We start from the raw sequence: 22,577 nt of genomic DNA, 5'->3' as shown, positions 1-22,577 counted from the left end.
AAAAGAAAGGAAAGATTCTCTGAGTGATAGGCTGCCTATAAAAACCTAGAAATTCAGGAGCCGTAAAAGGAGAGAAAAGAAGACACCAGTTTAGTAGAAAGGAAAACTATTTAACATTGTTTAGCAGCATTTGTAGGTACTTGCCTATCACTTCTTTATTGAGAGACAATGAACATCACTCATAGGTGACTTAGATGCTTTCAAGTTCACTGCTGTGACTATGATTGATTCAGATCTCTTTCCTCTACTATACAGAGCTTTATTTGTAGCATGTTGCCATAATCAGCAGTCATCTAGAAAAATGTAAAATTTGTTCAGGGCATTCTTCTTATGAGTACAGTGAAGTCTATTCTATACAAAACCATGCTATTTATGCTATATGAGAATATGTGAGAAACTCCATTTATAAAAGAGTTGAGATAATAACAGACCTCATTTTGGAAAATTGTTAGCTATTTCTGAAAATTTTGAACTTTTTAATGTAGGGATCACCATAGCCTAGGTCTCTTATTAGTGGAGTAAACAAATGTTAGTGAAGAAAGGGAAAATCAAAGTGAGAAAGAGAAAGGAGGATTTAAAAACCACAGAACAGAGAGGTGGTTCAAGATGGTGGCATAGATATCCTACTCACTCTACCAAAGACACACCAAATCTACAACTACATATAGAACGTCAGTCTCTGAAAAAGACCTGGAGACTAGCTGAACAACTCCACAATAAAGATGGCAGGGCCACATTGAGACCGGTGGGAGAGGTAGAGATTGGTTTCACCAGGAACCCCACTCCTGACTCAGTGACCCACAAAAGGGAGGGATCTAACAAATATGGAGCATATTCCTGAGGAGTGAGGGGTTTGAGCCCCACATCAGGAACCCCAATTCTTGGGACCTGTACCAGAGAGATGAGCTCCCAGATGTCTGTCTTTGAAAACCAATGGGGCTTACATCAAGGAGACCCAAGGGTTATAGGAAACTGGAACTCACCCTTAAAAGTGCTCACACGCAGACTTACTTGTCCTGGAACCCAGCACAAAAATGGCAGGTTGGAAGTGCCTAGGCCGTATGTGAAGGAGATTCACTGGGTAAGCTTAAAGTGCCTGCCAGAGGGACAGAGGTCTATTGGAGCTCTCTCTCTGGCTAAAGGCACTGGTGCACACCATTTTTGCAGTCTGTCTTGCTAGCACCAGCGCTAGCTGGTGCCATTTTAGCACTTTCCTTCAGCCTTGTGAAAGTTGTTTACTCTGCATCTGTGTTCTTCTGTGGCTCTGCCCCACCAAACCTGTTGGGCCAGCTTGCCCTGACCTTTGCTCCCCACAAACCCACAGTGCTAAAATTGGTAGGCAGGCAGCCTTGCCTTGGCCTGGTGCTTGCTCTTCCTTGGCCCCAGCAAAGCTGACAGGTGTGTGCAGTCCATAGAGGGAGTGCTTTGAACACCTGCCTCTTGTGGCCAGGGGTGTTTGCGTTTCTGGGACCTATGGAACTGAAATAATTACAGAGTTCTTGGCAGGCTAAAACCCCCAGAGCAATTTACAGATAGCAGACTGAAATACCCCAGTCTTCCTGTGACCGCTCCTTCAAGACTGAAGAGATAGCTCTTTTGCCTAATACATAGGAACAAGCACTGAAAGTTAAGGAAATATTAGGAAACAAAAGAATATGTTCCAAATGAGAGAAGAAGATAAAACTCCTGAAAAAACCTAACGAAACAGAGATAAGGTCGTGCCTGGGTGGCTAAGTCGGTTAAGTACCCGACTTTGGCTCAGGTCATGATCTCACAGTTTGGTTCATGAGTTCATGCCCTGCATCGGGCTCCGTACTGACAGCTTGGAGCCTGGAGCCTGCTTTGGATTCTGTGTCTCACTCTGTCTCTGCTACTCCCCTGCTTGTACTCTGTTTCTGTCTCTCTGTCTCAAAAATAAATAAACGTTTTAAAAAAACCACATACAAGAAACAGGGATAAGTAACTTACCTGATAGAGACTTCAAAGTAATGGTCATAAAGATGCTCACTGATCTCAGAAGAATGGATGAACACAGAACTTCAGCAAAGAGATGGAGAATATAAGAATGTACATGGAACTGAAGAATATAATAACTGAAAGATATACTACAGGAATTCAACAGCAGAGTAGATGAAGCAGAAGAAAAGATTAGTGACTTGGACCAGGGCAATAGAACTCACTCAAACGGAGCAGCAAGAAAAAAAAAAAAGATAATTTGAGGGGCCTATGGGACAACATCAAGTGGAACAATGTTCACATAATAGGTGTCCTGTTAGGAGAAGATAAAGGAGAAAGGGATAGAAAACCTATCTGAAGAAATTATGGCTGAAAGCTTCATTTATCTGGGGAAAGAAACAGACATTCAGATCTAGGAAGCCCGGAGAGTTCTGAATGAGATGAACTCAAAGAGAGTCACACCAAGACACGTTATAATTATGTCAAAGGTTAAAGAGAGAATCTTAAAAGCAGCAGGAGAAAAACAACTTGTTATGTATAAGGGACCCCCTGGCCCCCAGACTTTAATCAAGTTTTTCAGCAGAAACTTTGCAGGCCAGAAGGGAGTGCCGAAAGCAAAAAACTTCAACCAAGAATACTCTGGTTGACAAGATTATCTTTCAGAATTCAAGGAGAGAAAAAGTTTTCCAGACAAGCAAAAACTGGACAAGTTCATCACTACTAAACTGGGCTTATAAGACACGTTAAAGGGACTTCTTTAAGCCAAAAAGAAAGGCCAACTGGTAACAAGAAAACGTATGAAAGTAAAAGTCTTTCTGGTAAGGTAAGTATATATTAGGGGTAGTGGACTAATCACTTATTTTAGTATGAAGGTTAAAAGGCAAAAGTAGTAAAAATAAGTATAACTACAACAATAACTACAAGTTTAACTATAGTTAAAGGATATACAAAATTAAAAGATGTAAAATGTGGCATCAAAAACATAAACTGTGGGAAGGGGAAAATACAGTTTTAGAATGCATTCAAACGTAACTTGCTATCAACTTAAAATAAACTGGGATGTGCATAGGCTAATAATATATGTAAGCCTCAGGAAAACACAAAGCAAAAACCTATGGTAGATATACAAAAGATCATGAGAATGGAATCTAAACACTAAAGGAAGGCATCAAACTACAAGGGAAGAGAGCAAGAGGAAAAAGGAGCAGAGAAGAACTACAAAACAACCAGAATACAGTTAACAAAATGACAGTGAGGATATACCATCTATAACCACTTTAAACATAAATGGACTGACACCCACTTCTAGCTCTCTTGCCTCAGCATGGCTGCTTTAGGTGTGTGGAGGCTGCACAGCAGTGTGGTGGGTTAGGTGGGCGGCCAATGGTGACTCCAGTGAGTGCTGGTCTGGGGGGAACTGGGGAACCAGAAGCTCGGTTGAATCCTCATGGAAATGTTTTTCTCCACCCAGGCAGGGCCTGGCTACCAACCCCTCTGTCTACGGACCCTTTACAGAGTTCCCAGACTGATCTTACACAGATGGCCGCCCTGTACCTCCAATGAAAGGCCAGCTTCGAAGAAAAGCCCAAAGGGAGATGTTTGCAAGATGAGTTGCACTGCTATCACAGAAAATGGATGCTGGATTACAGTCATGGCAGCTTAGACAGCAGGAGAAGTTGCAGGAAGAAGAAAGGAGGCAGAAAAAGGCTGTTAAAACCCAAAGGGGCTCTACTGCAGAACCCACAACTAAGTCAATAAGTAGCAATTCCTGTCTCCCTTCACCAGCCTCTCTCTGGTTTTCTTTTCTCCTCCTCCTTCTTCTTTTAAATGTTTGTTTATTTTTGAGAGAGAAAGCACGAGTGGAGGAGGGGCAGTGAGAGGGGGCCAGAGGATCTGAAGCAGCTCTATGCTGTGGGGCTTCAAGTCACGAACTATGAGATCATGACCTGACCTGGCTTTCTTTTCTATCATCTTTATGCCTCATCCTAGCCAGAAGAGAGCCTTCCTATTCCCCATCTGTCTTCATAAGAGTTTGGATACCAGGAAGAATGGGTTGTAAGATCACTGCCTTGAGGGGTTGGCTCAGTGCACTTACCCTGGCTCCATTCCAGTTCAGCAGAATCTTGTTCTGGGATGCTTACCCCTTTTGCAGACCATAAGACTGGCCAAACTATGAACAGTAGCTACTCTGTGAACATGAAAAAGGGGCAACAGTTTTTCTGGCTTTAGCTAGGCATTCAAGCCTTTAACAGCCCATACACAGCTCAGGCTGTGTGCAGTTATTCATTTAATAAATGTTTGATGAAAAGGGCAACCCCTCCCCCCAAATGGACCAAATTCTTCAATCAAAAGATAGGGAGTGACTGAATGGATAAAAAGCAAGACCCATCTATATGCTGCCTATAAGAGACTCACCTTAGATGTAATGACACACAGGTTGAAAGTGAAGAGATGGAAAAAGATGTTTTATGTGAATGGAAACCAAAAGTAAGCTGGGGTAGCTATACTTATATCAGACAAAATAGACTTAAACCAGATTGTAATAAAAGAAAAAGGTGGGCATTACATAATGATAAAAGGGTCAATCTAGCAGGAAGAGACAACATTTGTAAATATTTATGCACCCAATATAGATGCATCTAAAAGTATAAAGCAATATTAACAGACCTAAAGAGGGAAATTGACAATAAGACAATGATAGTAAGGGTCTTTAATATCACTCTTACATCGAGGAATAGATCATCCAGACAAATAATAAGGAAACATTAGCCTTAAAATACATTAGACCAGATGGATTTAGATATATACAAAACATTTTACCAAAAACCAACAGAATATACATTCTTAAGTGTATGTGGAATATTCTCCAGAACAGATAATATGTTTAGCCACAAAACAAGTCTCAATAAATTTTGGAAGATTGAAGCCCTATCAAGCATCTTCTCAGACCACAATGGTATGACATTGGAAATCAATCACAAAAAACTGGAAAAATTACAAATATGTGGAGATTTGACAACATGCCACCAGACAACCAATTGATGAATTAAAAAATGAAAAAAAATAACCTTGAGATAAATGAAAATTAAAATACAGCTTTCCAAAATCTGGGATGTAGCAAAAGCAGTTTTAACAAGGAAGTTCATAATACTACAGACCTACTTCGAGAAAAAAGTGCCTGGCTGCCTGTGTGGCTCAGTCCGTTAAGTGTCTGACTCTGGTTTTCGGCTCAGGTCATGATCTCACAGTTTGTGAGTTCAAGCCCCACATAAGGCTCTGCACTGATGAGCCTGCTGGGGATTATCTGTCTCCCTCTCTCTGCCTCTCTCTCTCTCAAAAATAAATGAAAATAAACATTTATAAAAATAGAATGAATAAATATATTTGCATCTATTAGAAAGGAAACAAGTAAAATCTCAAATAAATAATCTAACTTTATACTTAAAGGAACTAGAAAACAAGGAATAAATGAAGCCCAAAGCTAGTAGAAGGAAGGCAATAGCAAAAGTCAGAAGAAATAAACGCAATAGAGACTAAAGAGACAATAGAAAAGACCAATAAAACTAAGAGCTGGTTTTTTGAAAAGATAAAGTTGATAAACCTTTAGTTAGATTTACTAAGAAAAAAAGAAGGCTTAAATAATGGAATCAGATGAAAGAAGGAACATTAAAACTGATACTAAAATAATGCAAAGGCTAATAAGGGACTATGATAACTGTATACCAACAAATTGGACAATTAGAAGAAATGGATACATTTCTAGAAATAATCTTATAATACTAAATCATGAAGTAATAGAAAATCTGAACAGACCAATTACTAGCAAGGAGATAGAGTCAGTAATCAAAAAACTCCCAACAATTAAAAGTCCAGGACCAGACAGCTTTAGTGGTGAATTCTAGCAAACATTCAAAGAAGATTTAATACCTATTCTTCTCAAACTCTCTGAAAAAATTGAAGAGGAGGGAACACTTCCAAACTCATTTTACAAGGCCACCATTGCTCTGATACCAAAATCAGACAAGGGCACCATAAAAGAAGAAAATTATAAGTCAGTATGAACATAAATGAACATAGATGTAAAAATCCTCAACAAAATATTAGCAAACCAAAATCAACAATACATTAAAAAAGTCATATGCCATGGTCAAGTGGGATTTATTCCAAGGATGCAAAGATGGTTCAACATCTGCAAATCAATGTGATATGCCGCATTAACAAAATGGAGGATAAAAAATTATATGATCATCTCAATAGATGCAGGAAAAGCATTTGACAAAATTCAACATTGATTTATGATTAAAAAAAAAAACAACTCAACAAAGAAGTTATAGAGGGAATGTCCCTCATCATAATAAAGGCCATAAATGACATGCCCACAGCTAAGATCATACTCAATGATAGAAAGCTGAAAAATTTCCCCCTAAGATCATGCCCACTCTTAGCACTTTTATTCAGTATAGTATTGGAAGTCCGAGTCAGAGCAATTAGGCAAGAAAAAGAAAAGGCATCCAAATTGGAAAGAAAGAAGTAAAGCTGTCACCATTTGCAGATGACATGATTTTGTATAAAGAAAACCCCAAAGACAACACCAAAAACCTGTGAGAACTAATAAATTCAGTAAAGTTATAGGATACAAAATCAACATATAAAATATCTGTTGCACTTTTGTACACTAACAGCATACAATTAGAAAACAAAATTTAGAGGACACTCCCATTTATATTTGCTTCAAAAGGAATTAAATACCTAGGAATAAATGTAAACGATGATGTGAAAGACTTGTACACTGAAAACTAAGACATTGGTGAAAGAAATCAAAGAAGACACCAATAAATTAAAAGATAATTCCATGGTCATAGATTGGAAAAATTTATATTGTCAAAATGTCTATATTACACAAAACAACATATAGTGTCAATGCAACCCTATCAAAATTCCAATGGGATTTTTCACAGAAATAGAACAAACAATCCTAAAATTTGTATGGAATCACAAAAGATCCCTACCAGCCAAAACAGTCTTGAGAACAAAAAGAGGAGGCATCATGCACCCTGATTTCAAATCATATTAGAAACCTGTAGTAATCAAAACAGTATGTTATTGGCATAAAAACAGACAGATCAATGGAACAGAATAGAGAGCCCAGAAATAAACCTGTGCACGTATGGTCAATTAATTTACAACAAGAATATACAATGGGGAAAGGACAGTCTCTTCAATAAATGGTGCTGGGGAAACTGAACAGCCACATACAAAAGAATGAAACTGGACCACTATCTTACACCATACTCAAAAATAAGCTCAAAATGGAATAAACACTTGACTACAAGACCAAATGGCATAAAACTCTTGGAAGAAAACATAGGCAGTAAGCTCCTTGAAATTGCTCTTAGTGATATTTTTTTTGGATCTCATTCCAAGGGCAATGGCAATAAAAGAAAAATAACCAAGGAGACAACGTTAAAAAGCTTTTGCACAGTGAAGAAAATCATCAACAAAATGAAAAGGCAACCTACTGAATGGGAGAAGATATTTGTGAATCATACAACTGAATAAGGGTTAATATCCAAAATATAGAAAGAACTACAATTAAATAACATCAACAACACAACACAAATCTGATTAAAATATGGGCAAGGAGCTGAATAGATCTTTTTCCGAAGAAGACATACAGATGGCCAATGGGCATATGAAACTGTGCTCAGCATCAGTAATCATTGGAAATGCAAATCAAAAGCACTACGAAGTATATCACACCTGTCAAAATGGCCATTATCAAAAAGACAAAAAAGTAACAAGTCTTGGCGAGGATGTGGGGCAAAGGGAACCCTCTTACACTATTGGTGGGAATGTAAATCAGTACAGCCACCATGGAAAACATTATGGATATTCTACAAAAACTAAAAATAGAGCCACCATATGATCCAATAAATCCACTTCTGGGTATTTATCCAAAGAAAATAAAAACACTAATCAAAGATATATGCACCCTTATGTTCATTGCAGCATTATTTACAATATTCAAGATATGGAAATAACCACAGGGTCCATTAATGGATGAGTGGATAAAGAAAATGTAGTGTATATATACAATGGAATATTACTCAGCCATAAAAAAGAATGAAATCTTGTCATTTGTAAGCACATGGATGGACCTTGTGGATATTAGGCCAACTGAAATAAGCCAGAGAAAGACAAATGTCATATAATTTCATTTATATATGGGAATCTAAAAACAGATGAGCAGACAAAACAAAACTTATAAGTGCAGACAATAGATTGGTGGTTGCCAGAGGGGAGGAGAGTTGGAGGGTGAGCAAAATGGGAGAAGATGGGAAAGAGTTACAAACTTCCAGTCACAAAATAAGTAAGTCATGGGGTTGTGATGTACAGCATGGTGACCAGAGTCAACAATATTATATTACATATTATATAGTAACTTTATATGGTGGCAGGAGGAAATTAGACTTATTGGGGTACTCATTTTACAGTGTATATAAATAACAATTCATCATATTGTATACCTGAAACTAATATAATGTTGTATGTCAGTTATACCTTGATAAAAAATAAAAACCATGGAACACAACACAAATGTATGGAGGTTAAATAACATGACACTAACAATGAATGGGTCAACTCTGAAACCAAATGAGAAGTCAAAAATTACATGGAAACAAATGTAAATGAAAAAACCAAGTTACTAAAGTCTTGGGGATGCAGCAAAGTGGTTCTAAGAGGGAAGTTTATAGTAATACAGGCCTCAAGAAGCAAGAAAAGTATTAAATAAACAACCTCACTTTACACCTAAAGGAGCTAGAAAAACCCAAAGAAACAAAACAAAACCCAAACTGAGCAAAAGGAAGGAGATAATTCAGATTAGAGCAGAAATAAATGATACAGAAACTAAACAAACAAAACAAACAATAGAACATATCAATAAAAGCAGGAGCTGGTTCTTTGAAAAGCTCAGCAATGGTAAACCTCTAGTCAGACTCATAAAAAAAAAAAAAGAGACAGAGAGAGAGAGAACCCAAATAAAATTACTAATGAAAGAGAAGAAATAACAACCAACATCCACAGAAATACAATTTGTAACAGAGGGTTGCCTGGGTGGCTCAGTTCGCTAAGCATCCAACTCTTGGTTTTGGCTCAGGTCATGATCTCACAGTTTGTGGGTTCAAGCCCCACGTTGAGCTCTGTGCTGGAGGTCTGGAGCCTGCTTGGGATTCTTTTTCCCTCTCGCCTGCTCTCATATGCACTGTCTCTCAAAATAAATAAACAACAACAACAAAAAAACCCCAAACAATTGTAACAATATTATGAAAACCTATATGCCAACAAATTGGATAACCTGGAAGAAATGGATAAGCTCTTAAAAACATATAAGCTACCAAAGCTAAAGCAGGAGGAAATAGAAAATTTGAACAGACCAGTTACCAGCAATGTGAATCAGTAATCAACAAACTCCCCCAAATCAAAAGTCCATTACCGGATGACTTCATAGACGAATTCTACCAAACATTTAAAGAAGAGTTATTATCTATTCTCAAACTACTCCAGAGAATAGAAGGAAAACTTCCAAATTTATTCTGTGAGACCAGTGTCACCCTATACCAAAACCAGATAAAGACACTGCAAAAAAAAGCGAACTACAGGCCCATATGTCTCATGAATACAGATGCAAAAATCCTCAGTGAAATATTAGCAAACTGAATTCAACAATACATTAAAAAAATTATACATCACAATCAACTGGGATTTATCCATGGGATGCAAAGGTGGTTTAATATTTTAAAAATAATGTCATACTTCACATCAATAAAAGAAAGGATAAAAACCATATGATTGTTTCATTAGATGCAGAAAAAGCATTTGACAGAGTACAACATCCATTCATGATAAAAACCCTCTGCAAATTAGGTCTAGAGGGAACATAGCTCTACATAATGAAGACCTTATATGAATAACTCACAGCCAACATCATACTTAGTGGTGAAAAACTGAGAGCTTTTCCTCTAAGGTCAGGAACAAGACAAGAATGTCCACTCTCACCACTTTTATTTAACGTAGTACTGGAAGTTCTAGCCATAGCAATTAGACAACATAAGGAAATAAAAGACATTCAAATTGTAAGGAAGGAGTAAAACTCAAAATATTTGCAGATGACATGATACTGGACATAGAAAATCCTAAATACTCCACCACAAAACTACCAGAACCGATAAATGAATTCAGTAAAGTCGCAGGATACAAAATCATGTGCAGAAATCTGTTGCATTTCTATACACTAATTATGAAGCGGCCGTTAGTGAAATTAAGAAAACAATCCCATTTACAGTTGCACCCAAGCCAATAAAATATCTCAGAATAGACTTAACCAAAGATGTGAAAGACTTTACTCTGAAAACTATAAAACATTGGTGAAAGAAATTCAAAATGATGCAAAGAAATGGAAAGACATTTCATGCTCATGGGTAAGAACAAATATTGTTAAAGTGTCTATACTACCCAAAGCAATCTACAGATTTAATGCAATCCCTATTAAGTACCAATAGCATTTTTCATGGAACTAGAACAAACAATCCTAAAGTTTGTATGGAACTACAAAACAAAACTGGAGGTATCACAATTCCAGATTTCAAGTTATATTACAAAGCAGTAGTAATTAAAACACTATGGTACTGGCATGAAACTAGGCACATAGATAAATGCAATAGAACAGAAAATCCAGAAATAAATTCACAATTATATGGTCAATTAATCTTCAACAAAGGAGGAATGAATATACAATGGGAAACAGATAATCTCTTCAACAAATGATGTTGGGAAAATTGGACAGCCACATGCAAAAGAATGAAATTGGCTTACTTTCTCTCCCCATACACCAAACTAAATGCAATGCATTAAGAACCTAAACATGAGGCCTGAAGCCATACAAATCCTTGAAGAGAGCACAAGCAGTAATTTCTCTGACGTTGGCCACAGCAACATTTTTCTAGATACATCTCCTAAGACAAGGGAAATAAAAGCAAAAATAAACTATTGGGACTACATAAAAACAAAAATTTTTCTTCATAGCAAAGGAAACAACAAAACTAAAAGGCAACCTACTGAATTGGAGAAGATTTTTGCAAATGACATATCCAATAAAGGGTTAGTATCCAAAATATATAAAGAACTGATACAACTCAACACCCAAAGAACAAATAATCTAATTAAAAAATGGGGAAAGGACATGAACAGATATTTCTACAAAGAAGGCATCCAGATGGTCAACAGACACATGAAACGATGCTCAACATCACTCATCAGGGAAATGGCAAATCAAAACTACAATGAGATAACACTTCACATGTGTCAGACTGGCTAAAATCAACTACACAAGAAACAACAGGTGTTGTTGAAGATGTGGAGAAAAGGGAATCCTCTTGCACTTTTGGTAGGAATGTAAACTTATGCAGCCACTGTGGAAAACAGTATGGAGTTTCCTCAAAAATAAAAAAAATAGAATGGCCCTTTGATCCAGTAATTGCACTACTGGGTATTTACCCCAAAATACAAAAACACTAATTCAAAGGCATACACGCACCTGAATGTTTATAGCAGCATTATTTACAATAGCCAAACTATGGAAGCAGCCCAAGTGTCCATCAATAGATGAATGGTAAAAAAGATGTGGTGTGTGTATATATACAATGGAATATTATTCAATCACAAAAAATAATGAAATCTTACCATTTGCCACAGCATTGATGGAGCTAGAGATTATAATGCTAAGTGAAATAGAGAAAGACAAATACCGTATGATCTATCTTGTATATGGAATTTAAGAAACAAAACAAATGAGCAAAGGAAAAAAAAAAAGAGACAAACCAAGAAACAGACTGTTAACCAGGGAAACAAACAGGTGGTTACCAGAAGGGAAGTGAGTGGGGGGATGGCTGAAATAGGTAATGGAGATTAAAAAGTAAAAAACAAAACAAAACCAAAAAACTCTTAGGAGAACAACTCTCCTAAGCCAATCAGAAACCTACAGCAGAAAGGAAAGAATTGACTAAAATACAGAAGAAACAATATATTTATCTGTAGACAGAGGAGCAGGCTTTTCACTGGTTATTAATTATTATCCCATCTCATGCTGTTTAGCATATTGCTTCTTAAAACATAAACCGTGATAAATTCTTACAATTGTGGTTATGTATGGATGAGCTCTAGTGGGCCTTTGTTATATGGGCTGGATTAGGTTAAACAGGATCGAACAGCTCTTTGGGTCGAGAAACTCTATGTTCATTTACTGCATTGTGCTCTTAGTAAATCTCATGACCTAAATCCATTGTCTTCTCATCCTCCATTTTTGCATTCTCTTTATCTGTAATATCTTTTATTGAGAATAAGGAAAATAATATTATTTCTATTATGAGCAGTATAAACTACTGGATCTTTAGGGTTAAATTTGGTCGTTATTGACAATAACTCAAAACTTTATTTTTCTTTACAGCAACATTGTAATGTGTATTATGCAGTTTGAACAAATCACTTGTAAAATACTTTCTTTTTGTTTTTCTATTAAACAGTTAAATTACAAATGTACGATTGTACTTCCAAGTCAATTAGACTTAAATTTTTTTTTCATTTCAAAATAGCTTAGAAGATTTTATTCTATATGTTTTTATATTTAGCAATACTTTTATTTTTGCGTGATAATATATGAAAAGTTTTAAAGCTAATTTTGTATTCCACATATAGAATTTTTAATAGTCATAAAATACATATTAACTTATGATTTTTATAGTCTGTAGCCTATGATGTTAATTTTTTGTTACATTAGTTGTTAATGATTTTGCTAAAATATTTATAAATGTTATATAAATGTAATTCATAATGATTCAAATAGGATGTATTGTTATGAATTAGCACTATATGATGGATCATACCAAGGGTAAACAGCATGTATTTGAAATTCAGATTTATAAATCTATTGTGGAAGATTTTAAACATTTATAAAACTAGAGACATTAGTATAATGAACTCCCATGTACCCATCATCCAGCTTCAACAACTACCAACATAAAGCAGTCTTGTTTTATCTAGGTCACCTCCCATTTCCTCCCTACCCCTCAGTATAGTTTAAATTGTATCATTTCATCTGTAAATACTTCAGTATGTATTTCTGACAGATGAACTCTCTTTTAAAAATATATATAATCGCTGGGCACCTGAGTGGCTTAGTTGGTTAAATGTCCAACTCTTGATCTCAGCTCAGGTCTTGGTCTCAGGGTTGTGAGTTTAAGCCTTATGTTGGGCTTCATGCTGGGCATGAAGCCTACTTAATAAAAAAAAAAAAAAAAGAGTGAAAAATAAGTAAAAAAATTGAAATCTAGGTATAATCATTAATAAAAATATATATAATCACAATAGCATCATCACTATGAAAAATAAATAATAATTCCTTAATATCACCTAATACCTGGTCTGTGTTCAGATTTGCTTGATTGCTCTATAAAGGTCTTTTTATAGACAATTTGTTTAAGTCAGTATCCAAACAGGATTCACACATTATATTTGGTTGCTTTGTCTCAAGTGTCTCTCTCTCTCTCATTTTGTGAGTAAGCATTAGATTGAAAAATATCATCATCTTACAATAATCAGAAGTGTACACCTTGATGAATTTTCACATACTGATCACTTCTGTGTAATATTACCGAGATCATAAATAGAACATCACTAGTTGCCCAGAAGTTCCCTTCATGTTTTCTCCAGGCACATCCCCCTACCATGAGGATAACTGGTATGTTGACTTTTATTTATTATTTTAAATGTTTATTTATTTATTTTGAGAGAGAGAGAGAGAGAGAGAGAGAAAGGCAGAGAGAGGGAGAGAGAGAATCCCAAGCAGGCTCTGATGTCAGTGCAGAGCCCAATGCGGAGATTGATCTAACAAACCAACATCATGACCTGACCCAAAAGAGTTGGACGCCCAACTGGCTGAGCCACCCAGGCGTCCCTGTCTTGACTTTTAATACCATAAATTAGTTTTGTTTTTATAGGAATGGAAGCCTGTAGTATATTCTCTTATGTCTAGTTCAGTTTGCTTAATATGCTTTAGAGAGTCCCTCATGATGTTGCATGATTCAGTCATTTGTTCTTTTTTTATTGCTGTGTAGTATTTTATGAATATGTATAATTTATCTGTTGTACTTTTGATAAATATTTAGATTGTTTGCAGTTTTTTACTCTTACATATTGTGCTGCTGTGGACTTTCTTCTGCTTGTCTTAGTGAAGTCAGAGTCTTGTTTTTTTTGTTTTTTTTTTTTCTCAAGAGTCTTAAAATCTGTAACAACTCTTCTTTCCTCTCTTTTGTCTTGCCATTCACTTGTTGAAGAAATAGGATTATTTTTCCTATAGAAAAATTCTGGAGTTTTTTACAGCATTGTTGTAGCAGTGGTTGTTTTGTTACTGTTCAACCTTGTGTTGAAATTGTTCTGTCACCTCAAAAAATTAATAAGTGATTCAAATAATTTTGTGATTTTTCCCTTTTAAAAATATTCCAAAGGTATCTGACTTTTTAATTGTTACTTTTATAATAATAAATAATCAACATTTTAGAAACATTCCTTTTATATTCATAATGTGTTAGTATATTAGTACTTTTGATTACTTTTTATTTTATAACTGTGTATCATGTTTTAAGTGAAAGTAAATAGTAATGATATCCTTTGTATATTTCTTTTCATAGGTTTGATATTAATATGCTATCAAAATTTTCCTTTTGCCTAGCGAATCAACATTTATATTTCAGTCCATTAATGGGAAAAATAGCTGATATTGTACACAGGAAACTGGAAACCATAGAGGACTTAAGGTAAATTTATTTTAGGTAAATATGTGGTTGGAGAGGTTCTGGGCTTTGGATGCATATACACTTAGATTGCCACTTCTTACCTATGTGACTTTAATCTCTTGAAACTTTAGTATCCTTATCTATAAAATAGTACTACTGGGGCACCTGGGTGGCTTAGTCAGCTAAGTGTCTGACTTCGGCTCAGGTCACGATCTTGTGGTTTGTGAGTTCGAGCCCTGTGTTGAGCTCTGTGCTGACAGCTTGGAGCCTGGAGCCTGCTTCAGCCTGCCTCTCCCCCGCTCACCCTCTGTCTCTCTCTCAAAAATAAATAAACATTTAAAAAATTAAAAAAAAATAGTACTACCTTGCATCTACTTTGCAATGTTGCTGTGGGAAAGTGTAAACATGATATTGTTTACACATGTAAAGTGTAACATGATATTGTTGAGATCTGTGAAAGATTTGAGATTTTACTTTACTTGCAAGCTAACAAGGTTGCCTGCCCTCAATGATCTCATTTAACCTTAATTACCTTCCCAAAGACCCTGGCTCCAAATATAGTTACATTGGAGGTTAGGACTTTAATATATGGAGCTTAGGGGAGGACACAGTTCAGTCTATAGCATACATCAGTGTCCATAGCAGCATTAGTTCGAATAGTCAAAAGGTAGGAATAACCTAAATGTCCATTTGATTGATGAATGGACAGTTAAAATGTGGTATATACCTACAATGGGATATTATTTAGCCTTAAAAAGGAAGGAAATTCTGACACATGCTACAACATGGATGACATTATACTGAGTGAAATAAGCCAGACACAAGAGGACAAATATTATGATTCCACTTATATGAACTCCAAAAGTAGTGAAATTCATAAAAATAGAAAGTAGAATGGTTATTGCTAAGGGCTGGCGGGGGTGAAGAATTGAGAGTTACTGTTCAAATGGCCAAGGAGTTTTAGTTTCAGAAGATGAAAAAGTCCTATAGGTAGGTGGTGGTAATAGTTGCATAACAATGTGAAAATATTTATTATCACTGAATGGTATGATTAAAAATGTTTAGAATGGTAGGGGTACCTGGCTGGTTCAGTTGGTTAAGTGTCCAACTTTGGCTCAGCTCATGATCTCACCGTTTGTGGGTTCGAGCCCCACGTTGGGTTCTGTGCTGACAGCTCAGAGCTGGGAGCCTGTTTTGGATTCTGTGTCTCCCTCTCTCTCTGCCTCTCCTGTGCTTGTGCTCTGTCTCTCTCTCTCTCTCTCTCTCTCTCAAAAATAAACATTAAAATAATGGTGGTATATTTTACACCATTACAGTGGTATATTTTATGCTCTCTCTGTTTTCACGCCCATACACCTAAGTAGCTTGTAAAAGCCGAGACAATTAAAATCAGTGTAAATTTTTTTAAGTGTAAAAAATTTCTATAGACTCCATTGAGAATCTAGTCAAATCTTGGGACATTTCCCTACTCCAAACTACAATTACAAATAAATATACAGTTTTAAAAAATCATTTCAGGGGGTTTTATGGTTAAGTGAAATAGCAATGATAGGTTACTAATTAATGTTAGCATTAAACATTTGAGTAGGGAAGCCAGAGATTGTACAACTGAGTTTTTTAATTTAATATAAAAATTTTTATTTAAGTTTGTTTATATTAGAGAGAGAGAGACAGAGAGAGTGAATGGGGGAAGGGCAGAGGGAGAGGGAGAGGGAGAATCCCAAACCGGCTCCACACTATCAGCATATAGCCCAATGTGGGGCTTGAACTCACCAACCGTGAGATCATGACTAGAACCAAAACCAAGAGTCGATGCTTAATGGACTGAGCCACCTAGGCGCCTCACAACTGGGTTTTTAAAATATATTTTATTGAAAATGTTGAAGAAATTTGGAAACAAAAATAAATGTAAATAATTTCCCTATCCTAATGATTGAGATATTTTTATATTTACATTTTTATGTCTTTTCTGTAGATGTTTTCTAATGATCATCCCCAAACATTTGTTATATGTATTTTACATTTTGCATTCCTTATGCATTTTGGTGCATTATGATGCTTTATATTTGTAGTTTTCTGATTTTTTTTTTTTAAATCAGCTCCACACCCAGCATAGAGCTCAATGTGGGGCTTGAACTCATGACCCTGAGATCAAGACCTGAGCTGAGATCAAGAGTTTGGATACTTAACTGACTGAGCCACTCAGGCTCAGTTTTTGTGTTGTGTAACACCTGCGTTTTGAAAGCAGGAACTTCACCTTTGTAATTTTGATGTCTTCCTTAATACCTGGAAGAGTTATGTTCCTTAAAAGTATTTTTTGGTGAAGAAATATTAAATGCTGCCTGAAGTTCAGTACTTACTGTCATGTATTACTATCTGTCTAGCATGAGGCATTAAAAAATATGAAATAATTTATTAGTAAGAGACATTTTGCCAAGATTTTTTTTTAGTAAGATAACAGATATGCAGAGAAAGGGGCAACAAAGCGAAGTCTACTTCCAAAAATATAAAATGAGACTTTTAATGGCGCATTCATAGGCAATTGGTCCAAAGTGATTTCTGAGTGAATTTCACTGAAATATTTTCCTTCAAGGCAGTTATCTATAGAATGAGATATTACACACACTCAACAAAAGATATTATTTCGATGTATTTTTTGTTTGTTTTAAATCTAAAGGCATTTAATTACTAGATGTGTGTTCAAGTCCCATAAGTAAAGGAAAAATTTTGTGGTATAAAACCTGTAATATTTTAACTAGTTCTCTTCCATATCTAATCATTTAGTCTTAGAATTGTTTTTTATTCTTAAATAATGTAAAAATCTTTGCATTTGTTTCCTTTTTAGGTCCTTGTCTGTATTGATGGTCAACATATCTTCTTTAATATCACAACGTTTTCAAGACCAATTAGTGAACAAAACAGAACATCTTTTTGATACCATAGATTCTTCGCAGGTCAACGTTGCAAGAAGAATAGTAAAATTTCTTCGAAATATTAAATATAGTTATTACCCACTATTAGAAAGGTGTAATACGGTATTTTTAAGCAATATGAACCACCTTGATTTGGACTCCATCAGTAAAATACTTAGTCTATACCACTCTCTACAGTTTCATAGTTTTGAATTTATTAAAATGGCTAAAAAGAGGCTAACTGAGATGATTTCTCTGTTCAATCACCCTCATAGCTTTGTAAAACTGTTTGTAGCATTGGGACCCATGGCAGGACCTGAAGAAAAGGAACAGTAAGTTTGGCTAAAAATGCTTTATTTTTCTTGTTGAGACTCTATGGGGCCTTGCAAGCTTAGACCTCCTTGCAGTTCTAGAAGGCACAGATGTCACCCCCATGCAGTCCTGGAAGGGAGAATAATCTCTTATGTCTGCTCCTTGATGCTTTCTCTGAATGTTCTAATTTACATCTCTACTGCTAAATTCTACTGCTAGTCTACTGCTAAATTCTGAGAAAGGGCCAATGACTTCCTGGTGGTGGCGAACACAAAGGATGAGGGAGATGGATATTCTCTGTGGAGAATGCCGCTTAAGTGCTTTTATTCTCCCTTCCTGGGCTATTTGATAGGCTTTACACACAGGTATAAGACTCTCCCACCCCCAGTATAGGGTGTGGAATATTCAGAATTATATTAGTGCTAACAATGGACCATTCTGTGCTTTGTGATCCTCACATTTGTCATCAAAGGCATTTCTTCAGCACCTTGGTAAGTGTTCCCTTGTTAGGTTGAGTGAATTTTATCTATCTCCTATCTTTAAAAAATGTCCAGTTTTGCCTGACACTGATGTAGATAGGACTATTTCAGATATAAAGATGAGCAAACATTAAGTTAATGAATGATTACTAGGTATGAGCCAAGAGATAAGTATGATTAGTAGGTTCAGTTAAGCAGGGGTTCCAGGAGTTGCATGATAGAGGTATCTGCATCATTATTACTCTGTTAGCAAAGGACACACAGGGAGAGTTTTAATTTTAAGAGTCCTGTGAATTATATGAAGACATTTAAGACATTTTAAGAGACTGTATGAAGATGGGAACAAGATGGTTACTTAAAAAGCTTTTATTGGAATTTTATTTTTTAATTATTTATTTTTGGTCACTAAGTACTGTTGGAATCTCATATTCTAAAGTAGTACAGAAGTTGAATTTAACTAGGTCCCTGCCTTCAAGCAGTTTATATTCCAATTGGAAGGATAGAAATGTATATATAATTGAATTGCATAAATACCATGACACTGCAATATAGTTATGAATAAGTACTCAAATTAGTGATATAGATAGTAGACAGGAAAATGAGAGAAAAATATAGACAATAAATGACTGGGCAAAGCTTTGAGGAGAAGCTGGATTTGAAAATGTTTGATAAGGTTGATGAAAAGGATGGTGTAGAGCTATCCAATATGAATGGTTCTAAATTATTCTAAAAGATACAGTTATATATAGATAGTTGTATTAGTGTGCAATTTTGGTTGGTTTCAAAATGGATCATCTTTGTAAATTTTCAGTTTATAATGTCACAGCAAGTATTTAGTAGGTAAGATTTCTGTTAATATGCAGGTATATTGACTTCCTGATCAGATCTTACTCAATTTAGAATAATTGGGATATTGTTAGAATGCCAATTTTTAGTTCTTTAGCTCTATAGTCCTGAATTTCACTGAATTATTGTATTTTATAATCATTATAACTTTATCTTATTTGAAAATCAATTTAAAAACCTTTTGTCTGTATTTTTTAAGAGACAGTTTAAGATTAGATTGTACTGAAGCCTAATTCCTTTGATGAAAACAGTATATTTTTCTTTATTCAATTATATTTATATTATCCCCTATTAGGTGGGGAGAAAATTGGAATTATATATAGAATTCAGTTTTTGTTTCTATTTCTTTTTATTACCTCAGAACTGTTATTTAAAAAAAAAAAAAAAAACCGAAACTTTCATAGGCTAATCATCAGTTATTCAACATAAAAATATTTTTCTTTTCTTCTAGACTTAAATCAACTATATTATTAATGTCAGAGGAGCTTACCAGCCAGCAAGCCTTGGCAGTGATGGGAGCAATGGAAGAGATGGAAAGCAGAAATTCACATCTGAATAAAAAGTAGTCTTTCCTGAAATTCATGGCCTTATCTTTAGTTGTCATTCATAAGTAACTTTTTTTTTTGAGGATGCCTTATATTTTTTTCTATAATTTAGCTGTTGGTTTTGAAGAAATAAGGAATTAACACTTAAGGCATTGTTTATTAAATAGCTTGTTTTTTAAGGTAGGGATTTTTAAATTGTCTATAGTATTTTTCACTTCATCTGCTGCTATTGTTATTCTCAAGCCAGAACATTTTAGTCTTGGAAAGTGGAGGGCACCTACGTGAACTTGATTTGTTTCATACCACAGTTGTTACCTTGAAATCATACCTCCATATATTGTCTTTCTTTTACTTGAAATTTAAGAAGAATAAAAATACATAGTTCAGATATATACTTAATGTTTTATTATCAATTATATGTTCCTTTTTAAAGTATTCCTTATGCCCCATTTCTTGGTGCATTTCTCATGGTTTTTAATCAGTTCCATTAGAGGGCCAGTGGATTTAAGGAAGAAAATTAAATCAGTTTTGCTAATTGTTAGTAAATCCTGATAAAGATTTCTTTTGGGGGAAGATGATGGCTGTTTTCTGAGTTGTTTTTTATTTAGAAAGTGAAACTTTATGCTTTTCCCTCCTATTATTATTTTTTAAATATTTATTTATTTATTTTGAGAGAGAGTGAGAGAGAGAGAGAGAAAGAGAGAGAGAGAATTCTCACACAAGTGGGGAAAGAGCAGAGAGAGAGGGAGTCAGTGTAGACCCGGTGTGGGGCTCAAACTCACGAACCACGACATCATGACTAGAGCCGAAATCGAGTCAGATGCTTAACTGAGCAATCAAGGCGCCCTCCTCCTCTTACTATTAATAATTAAATATTATTTCATTCACACTTCATTGATAGCTCTTATATCATTCTATTTTGTTGTTTACATTTCTGTCACCTTCTTGAGACAGCTGTTCAAGAACAGAAAACCTGGGCGCCTGGGTGGCTCAGTCGGTTAAGCGTCCGACTTCGGCTCAGGTCATGACCTCACGGTCCGTGGGTTCGAGCCCTGCGTCGGGCTCTGTGCTGACAGCTCAGAGCCTGGAGCCTGTTTTGGATTCTGTGTCTCCCTCTTTCTCTGGCCCTCCCCTGTTCATGCTCTCTCTCTGTCTCAAAAATAAATAAATGTTAAAAAAAAAATTAAAAAAAAAAAAAGAACAGAAAACCTTATTTTATTCATTGCTCTAAAGCAGTGTATGTCTGGCATGAAAGAGCTCCTCAGTAAATGTTTAATAAATAACTGAATGAATTTTTAACATATTTTATCATTCTTTTTAGAATTGCTTCAATTCTGCATAAACATTTGGATAACTATAAACCAATAGAGTTATTGAAGATAACTCGAGCACTGGTTTTTCTCCATTTTCAAAATAAAGAGCTTTTTGTGAAACTCAGAGAATTACTGCATAGGTAAGGTTAAAATCAAAGTGTTTATTTATTTTATAATCTAGACTCAACATCTGTTTTGCTTGATTACGTAGAGAGTTGGAACTTTTGGAGGCAGAATTAAGTGGCTTATTATTTAAAATGTTAACACACTTGTCTCCTCCAATACCCATTTTGCAAGTGCTCATGCTTTTGGTATATTTTGAAATGAAGCCAGTAGGGCGAGGAGTTCCCTAAGGCATGAATAACGGCAAAAGCCAAGGCATTTTCCTTTCATGCAGGAATAGAATAACTACGAAAAATTGGAGCTGCCCAACAAGGCAAAACTCCATTTGGGAGCATTCATATTTAGGGGCCTTCAGTCTGCTTACTTGCCTATTTTAAGGCATGTTAAGATTGTCTTAAGACATATTAAATTTTTTAATTTCTAATTTTTAAAATAAGATATTAAGAATAATATTACTTACAAAAGCATTTTTGTATATAATTGAACATATTCTGCTTTTCTATGGATATAACATTTGTATTTCAACTAGGAAGTTAGTCAGTTTTCCATTGATGTTTATGGAAATGGAGCCAAAATGGAGTTTTCCATTAAAATTTTTTTATTTTAATGATCAGAATAATGTCTTGAGTGAAACTAAAGCTAGATTAATCTTTTTCCCCTCCATTTTTCTATACTAGTTTGATTTAGTTTGATTTAGTTTGATTCCTGGAAGACCAGACATGGGATTCTATGCGATTAATCAAAAGACTGGCACGTAGTTCAAAATGATTTTTATTATAATAAAGGTATATGCTGTTAAGGTTAAGAAGGATTTGAACTAAAGAATAAGAGGTGGCACTTTATCAGGTGAAAATTTAGCTTAATAGGTATGTTAGAAAGTTCACTCTTTTCTTGAAGAAATAACTTCCTTCTTATCAAGGTATTAATATGCAGGATTATTGTTTCCTCACCCTCTTCACATATAGCATGGACTTTTATTAGCCTCTGAATGAAGAATTTTATGTTCTAAATTATCATAAACTGACCCAGGGACATGGTTTATTTGGTCTGCACAATGTTTTTTAAAAAGTTAAATTATAGAATACTGTTTGCCTCTAGGTATGTTAACAGAAAAGTAAGAGCAGAAGTGGGATCATACAAGGGGATTCCACTTTACCTGTGATGTTTTATTTCCTTTATAGAATGACTTGAAGCAAATATGACAATGTTAAAATTTAGTAACTCTGAGTAGGGATGGCCCTTA

At 35.2% G+C, this 22,577-nt stretch overlaps 1 protein-coding gene and 1 pseudogene across 3 annotated transcripts in view; both read left to right on the top strand.

Annotated features, from left to right (window-relative positions):
* The window catches only part of FASTKD1 (FAST kinase domains 1), a 47,871-nt gene that overhangs the window by 6,531 nt on the left and 18,763 nt on the right, over positions 1 to 22,577 (top strand). For 2 of the 3 annotated variants that reach the window (XM_042949045.1, XM_042949047.1), the window contains exons 4-7: positions 14,700 to 14,825; positions 17,650 to 18,048; positions 19,805 to 19,915; positions 21,220 to 21,351. In XM_042949045.1, the coding sequence (XP_042804979.1) occupies positions 14,700 to 14,825; positions 17,650 to 18,048; positions 19,805 to 19,915; positions 21,220 to 21,351 (768 nt within the window). Of the gene's footprint in view, positions 1 to 13,434; positions 13,751 to 14,699; positions 14,826 to 17,649; positions 18,049 to 19,804; positions 19,916 to 21,219; positions 21,352 to 22,577 lie in introns of those variants that run through there. The other variant, XM_042949048.1, reaches the window with a different exon arrangement.
* On the top strand, positions 3,516 to 3,714 carry LOC122226210 (annotated as a pseudogene).

The sequence above is a fragment of the Panthera leo genome, chromosome C1 (assembly GCF_018350215.1).
Source record: "Panthera leo isolate Ple1 chromosome C1, P.leo_Ple1_pat1.1, whole genome shotgun sequence".
In the NCBI taxonomy this organism is placed as follows: Eukaryota; Metazoa; Chordata; class Mammalia; order Carnivora; family Felidae; genus Panthera; species Panthera leo.
Note: the sequence above shows the minus strand (reverse complement) of the source record. Positions and strands in the feature narration are given on the sequence as shown.